The sequence below is a fragment of the Enhydra lutris genome, unplaced genomic scaffold (genome assembly GCF_002288905.1).
Source record: "Enhydra lutris kenyoni isolate GAN:26980312 unplaced genomic scaffold, ASM228890v2 scaffoldscaffold38, whole genome shotgun sequence".
NCBI lineage: Eukaryota > Metazoa > Chordata > Mammalia > Carnivora > Mustelidae > Enhydra > Enhydra lutris.
Genome location: NW_019154122.1, coordinates 7,984,155 through 7,990,858, shown reverse-complemented (window position 1 = coordinate 7,990,858; position 6,704 = coordinate 7,984,155). Strand labels below are relative to the sequence as shown.

Genomic DNA, 6,704 nt, shown 5'->3' with positions numbered 1-6,704 from the left:
CGATCATGACCTGAGTTCCACGCTTAACTGAGCCACCCAGTTGCCCCATATCACACCCTGATTTGGAAGGGAAAGCTTTGTGTGTGCCCATTTGTCATGACATAAAGGTCTGGGAGGAAATACAACCATCAGCGGGGGTGGGTGGGCTGTTCGGAGGGCCTTTCACTTCTGCCCTGATGCACTTTCGCGCTGTCTGGCTTTTAGTGAGCGTTGCGGCCTCGGTGGTAAAGCCAAGCGCTGGGAACCCGAGCTTGCCAGAGAGGCCCCTGGAGGTCAGCCGTGGAACTCAAGGTCACAGCTGACCTGGTCACGCTCCGTGTTGGGAGGCAGCCAACCTCGCATCGGTAATTCTAATCCCGGAGTCTGCATAAAGGACAAGAGCCAACAGTGAGCGTGCAGTAAAGTCTGTTCCCACAGCCACGGGTGAGGCGGCCAGTCACCACCCTCCCCGTACAGACGGACACACGGCGAGACTGGAGGAGGAACCCACCCAAGGGTGTGGAGTGGGGAAGGGGCAAAGGGAACCCCCTGCACATTCCCCTGTGCACACAGGCCCCGCCCCACCCCCCAGGGGCTCAGCGCAGGAGCCGGCCCCTCTCCGAGGACAGGAGGGACTCTTCCTTCTGGCACCCGTGCATTCCTCTTCAGGGAGTAAAAGGAACAGGCTTGCTTTTTTGTTAATAAAGTAGAATAACATTTATTTATTTCTTAAAATCTTTATTATACATGCTGTATTCATGGAAAACCAAGACCTCTGAAGGGACTCAGACTGGAGATACAGCACGTCCAGCCGAGCTGGCTGTCGTGCTGGGTGTGGGAACAGTTACACGGACGCCTTCTTCCCCTTATAGGTGGCCATCATTTTCTTGATTTCAGCAATAGCTTTGCCTGGATTCAGCCCCTTGAGAAAAGAGAAGAGAATTGATATCACCAGGTCTGCGAGGCTGAATGAAGAAGCCGGCGCCTTGGGCAAACCCCCCAGTGGGAAAGGGACAAAGCAAGGCGGATGCAAACCGCACCCTTCCAAAGCCAGGGGGTTGGGTTCAGGGCTCTCCCGCCTCCACCTGCACTGGCCTCCTGGCGGTGAGAGCCTTGCCCAGGGCCGACCCCCCCGCCCCCCTGCACACACATCCAGGAGGGGGCAGCTCTTCCACGGCCATGGCCAGTGTCCCAAGCAGCCAGCTGCCCTTGGATCCTTACACATTCCCCAGGGCACACACGCGCCCTCCTGGGTGACCCGAGCCTCGTGGGTGGCCCCTCCCAAGCGCCATCGGCAGTCTGGCCCGCACTGGTTCTGCAGGAGGCACCACAATGAAACCCTGCGCAGACCTGCCGACCGCCTACAGGTAGGCAGACACGTGAAGATGTGAAAAACGAGACAAGGGCTCCTCTGAGGTTAGAAGAGAGTGCCGCCTTCTAGCAGGACAGCTCTAATCCTGACACTTAAGTGTGTGGGAAGAGGCCCAGAAGACGGCTCGTGAACACCCGAGCAGGAAGCAAAGTCTGTCGCCTCTAACACCCAGGAACTGGCCAAGGACATGTGGCCATGCCCTCTGAGGGGCAAGAAATTCAGGGCCGAGTTTGTACGCACACACATCGTCAACAAGCACGCAGAGAAGACTGAGCAAGGAGGGGACATTTGTAACAACTTTCTCCTTGGTGCCAAGTGCCCAGCTCTGCCTGAGACCAAGCCAGCTCGGCCCCCTGGTCCTGCTCAGATTTCCCCCCAGGCCTGGCCCTGGGGACCCCCTGCCCACAGACTCCCCAGGGCCTGATACCCTATGGTCAGGCCTAGCCCCCCATCCTGGGCTATGCGGCTGTTGCTGTGTGCCCTGCGGTCCCCGCACAAGGCCACCGCCCCCTTCTGCCCGCTGTGGTGTGGTCCTGCGCACCAGGATGCCTTCCGCGGAGACCCGCAGGCTGATGTGGACTCCGTGACCTGGAGGCTCCAGATGGTGGGGAGCTTTCGTACGCCATCTACTCTCCCTCACTCCCGGCACAGTCTACAGTGGTGACGGCCTCATCCCACCCAGCTGGGAAGCTTTTGTCTGTGCAACTCAATGGCCAAAAAAAGCACTTTTATGGTGGGAAAAAAAAGTGCGTGGAAAGGAGGAAAAAAGAAAAAGAAACAAGAGATCTTCAGAGAGAAAGGGAGAGAGGACACTCTTCAAAGACGGATACAGAATGGTCTCCCAAGTAAATTAAGGGGAAAAGGCAGTGTGAGACGGAACAGGAGTGGCGTGTTTGTGCACAGCATGGAAACTGCAAGGGCCTCCGTGGCGCCCCTGCCCACCCCCGTTTACCGCAGGACCTGGGGGGGGGTCTGTGCCCACCAGCACACCTGGGGCAGCAGGAAGAACAGGGTCAGGGAGTCTGGGGGGCTTTCCCGGCCCTGTCCCAACAGCGACCTCAGCAAGTGGCTGGCAGCCCACCCCCCGTGCCCGGGGCTCAGCGTCCCCAGCTGTGGAAGGGACCCTTCCAGCTCATACAACCCGGGCCTCATCTAGTCCCTCAGGTCACGGAGGGCCTCTGTTCCTGTCTGCTGCGAAGGCACCTGCCCGGGAACGCACCTCCGGAGCCCAGACGGGGCTCCCGTGTGCGGGCCCAGCTACTAACGGCTCACGCGTGCCAGGCTGGAGCCTGTGCTCTCCCTCACCGGGGGGCCCCCCAGGCCCCACTGCTGGCCGGACAGGAGAAGCACCGTGAGACAGGGGCCCTGGAAACAGTCTCCAGGCAAAAAAGCAGGGAATTACCCAGTCTCATTTCCTGTTTAAGCTATGCTATCTCCCCCCACCTTCTTTTTAAAAACTCCCAACTGGGTACCCTAGAGTTTTCCATATTGCTGCCTGTTCCCTTGCTGCCTCTCTCAGGGACCCCGCTCTGCCCACAGTCTCTGCTCAAAGGGCAGCCGTGTCCTGAGCCGCGTGGCCCTGGGCGCTCCCTGCCCACTGAGCAGACCAGGGTCGGCACCTGAGCAGAGGCCACAGCGGGCCATCCTGCTGGCATGCAGGCCCCACAGGCAGGCTGAGAGATGGGCAGTGGCAGGAGCCAAAGGTCAAGGGGAGCGCAAGGAGGGGAGGATAAGCAGGATTGGGGAAGTGTGGAGAGGAGCCCTGACCGAGGGACACCGGGGACAAAGGGGCTCCTGTGAGAGCACAGCATGTTGGCAACAGTGTTGCAAGCGGAGACCCTGTGACACGGAGCAGGGATCTAGTCCCCACAGCTACCCACCTTCTGCCACCTCTCGAGGCTCCTACTGAGTCAGGGAGAGCGAGGACAAGTTCCTGCTTGTGGATTCCTGGGGCATTCTGACTCCCCTAGGCCCGTGTGTGCCCCGCAAGGAAGCCTTTCTCCGGAGGGGGAGGGCCCGAGCTAGTCTGGTCCTCACAGCTCAGCTCGTCTGGGGGGACATGGTTCTCCAGCCCCTCTCCCGGAGCCTTGCAGGCAGGGCTGGGGCCCGCGTACCTTGGGGCAGGTCTTGGTGCAGTTCATGATGGTGTGGCAGCGGTACAGGGAAAACGGGTCCTGTAGCTTGGCCAGGCGCTCCTCCGTGAAGTCGTCCCTCGAGTCAATCATCCAGCGGTAGGCCTGGGGAGCCGGGGGCCGATGAGCCATGCTGGCATCCCAACCGGCCCGCTCAGAGCCCCGGGGGAGCAGCAGAAAGGGAGTCCCTCAGCTGAGAGGCCTGTCTCTGCTCTGTGCTTCCTGCCATCTGTCAGGGAGAGTCCCTCCTCGAGAACTGCTCTCTACTACGGTGCCCCCCACTCAGGGCACAGCACCCCGGGTACCCTGGTGCTTCAACACATGTCATCAGGCATCGTCTCATTATCTCAAGGTGCTCACTGGCTTCCTGCCCGGATTCTGAGTGCGGGAAGGCAGGGACGGTGTCACATGACTCTGTCTTCACAGCACCAACCTAGGTCTTCTAGTAGACCCATGACTTAGATCTGTCAGGAGACCGTGTGTCTCCTGGATGGACTCTTGGTCTATCTGCCCCGGGGCCTGGCTCGCAACGGCCGAAGGCAGCCTGGGCTGCTCATGCAGTGAAGTGGGGGCTGCTCGTTCCCCAGCAACTCACTGCGCGGGGGGCAGAGGCCCACCGTGCATGCGCCTCATTATTCGATGTTTTGCGTGGACAGAAATCAATACTGCTAATACAGTCAAACAACTTGTAACTTCCCTTTTTGTGGGAGGATGAGAAATGAGAACTTGCTTTTTGGAACTGGGAATCTGTGAAAAGCACTGACCACAGATTGCAAAAGCACAGCTTTCTGGGAACGAAGGCAAAGTTTCTCTGCAGTGAACTATACACGTTCGCACGTGCACGGAAAAGCAATGCTGCCTTCTTGCCAAATAACCCCGAAGCCCAGGACTCCAGGCTTTCATTAGCCTGGAAACCAGTTCCAGCCTTAGAGCTGGGAAGCCGCCCCTCCAAGAAATGTCTCTCCCCCACTTGCATGTCAGACACCCCCGTCCGAGGGCACTGGGTGACCCCCCGACAGATGTGGTCTGCGGGGGGCGGTGGGTGAGTGGGTAGACAAGAGCCAGCTGCACAGGGGATACGTTTAAACACCTGCAAGGCCTATTTTATCAAAAAGCATGCCAGCACCCTTTGGGGTAGCCCGCAGCACACAGAATGAGGTATTTTGCGGGCGAAGTTTTTTTTTTTTTTAAAGATTTTATTTATTTGACAGAGAGAAATCACAAGTAGGCAGAAAGGCAGGCAGAGAGAGAGGAGGAAGCAGGCTCCCCGCGGAGCAGAGAGCCCGATGCGGGGCTCGATCCCAGGACCCTGAGATCATGACCCGAGCCGAAGGCAGAGGCTTTAACCCACTGAGCCACCCAGGTGCCCCTGCAGGTGAAGATTTACTGAAAGCCAAGTGAAGACAGTCCTGGTTGTACTGGATGCCCGCTGGAACGCCTGGTTTCCAACAATATACTGTCCTCTTGGACTTCATTTTTTTTTTTTTTTTTTTAAAGATTTATTTATTGGGGGTGGGGCGCCTGGGTGGCTCAGTGGGTTAAGCCGCTGCCTCCGGCTCAGGTCATGATCTCAGGGTCCTGGGATCGAGTCCCGCATCGGGCTCTCTGCTCAGCAGGGAGCCTGCTCCCCCCCCTCTGCCTGCCTCTCCGTCTACTTGTGATCTCTCTCTGTCAAATAAATAAATAAAAAAAAAAAAAATCTTAAAAAAAAAAAAAAAAGATTTATTGGGGGTGGATGGAGAGGGAGGGAGAGAACACACAGGATGGGCAGAGGGAGAGAAGCAGACTCCACCCCCTGCGTGGAGCCCGAGGCAGGGCTGGCTCTCGGGACCCTGAGGTCAGGACCTGAGCTGAAGCCGAGAGTCAGCCACTCCGGCGACGGCGCCAGCCAGACGCCCGCGGCCGCCTCAGCGTCAAGTCCCCGTAGGGCAGCGAGGGAGCGCCTTACCTGCATGAGAACCGCAGGTCCCAGGTACTTGTCTCCGTTCCACCAGTAGCTGGGGCAGCTCGTGCTGCAGCAGGCACAGAGGATGCACTCGTACAGCCCGTCCTGTGTGCGGGGGAAGGGCAGTCAGGATGCGCACGAGACGGCCACGTCTCCAGGTGACGGATCGTGATGCTGGGGTCGAGGCGCGAACAAAGTGCCCACCTGTGTGAGTTTCCCTGGCAAAGTCTTAGGGGTGGCTTGCGGAGATTATCAAGTTCATGGAAAATGTCTTGGAACTGAAATATACATGCCTGCTGGGTTAGAACCCAGAGCTGGCACTTACCCTCTAATAAACACTAACCTCTCAATCGTCTAAAAAAAAACCATGAAAAACCAACCAACCCACCCCAAATACCCTACCACCGAGAATGCTCGTTAGGAGCAATGAGGAAGGACCTGCATACTGGGCCACTGAGGAGTCTACCCTGGTCTCTGCCCGGGTACGATATCTTAAATAAGCCCCCTGTGCCATACTCACTTTCCCTCATTTGATCATCCCAACAACCCAATGCTACGGCGTGAGGACTACTGGAGTCGCAGACAGGTTAGGTCACTGGTCCGGGGTTGCACAGCTGCAAGCACCCAGGTTTGCAGGATGGGACCCAGGTGGTCCGACTCTGGAATACCTCCTTGCACTTGAACCCCGCCATGCTGACTCAATTTGTCCAGCCAATTCTAAAAAACCAGACTTTCTAACTTTGTGAAGACCAGAAACTGATTAAAAGCAGCAAGACAGAGGAGCACAGGGACCTGTGACCGCAGCAGGTGGCATAGCTGACAGCCACGACTGTCGCCGCGCGCCTTTAACAAATCTCTGTTCTGTTCAGAGAGCACGTGGGAGCGCACACTTCCCCGCTGGTCCAGAAAGCACAGGGCGCCAGGCTTAAGAGCCTTCAAGATAGTCATGTTCTTTGGTCCACTTACAGAAAAACCTATTAACAAGAAAAGGAACTCACATTTTTGGCCAGAACCTGAAAGATCAAGATGTTTATCCAGCCTCACTCGTAACAGTGAGCAACTGGAGAGAATTTCACTGTGCAACAGTAGGTGGACGTTATGTAACGCACAGTGCATTCAACTGAAGTAGCAGAAAGCAACGTTTGGGCAAATGCTTATGAAGAATTCGTAAGAACATGGGAAAATGCGGGGCGCCTGGGTGGCTCAGTGGGTTAAAGCCTCTGCCTTCGGCTCAGGTCATGATCCCAGGGTCCTGGGATCGAGCCCCGCATCGGGC

The 6,704-nt window shown here is 57.3% G+C and overlaps 1 protein-coding gene across 2 annotated transcripts in view; it reads right to left on the bottom strand.

Annotated features, from left to right (window-relative positions):
- Nucleotides 1–700: 700 nt before the first annotated feature.
- The window catches only part of LOC111154638 (succinate dehydrogenase complex iron sulfur subunit B), a 30,519-nt gene continuing 24,515 nt past the window's right edge, over nucleotides 701–6,704 (bottom strand). For both annotated transcript variants that reach the window (XM_022514389.1, XM_022514390.1), the window contains exons 6-8: nucleotides 5,432–5,533; nucleotides 3,466–3,588; nucleotides 701–901 (exon numbers count right to left, since the gene is read on the bottom strand). In XM_022514389.1, coding sequence (XP_022370097.1) covers nucleotides 824–901; nucleotides 3,466–3,588; nucleotides 5,432–5,533 — 303 coding nt within the window. In that variant the 3' untranslated portion in view covers nucleotides 701–823. The remainder of the gene's footprint in view (nucleotides 902–3,465; nucleotides 3,589–5,431; nucleotides 5,534–6,704) is intronic.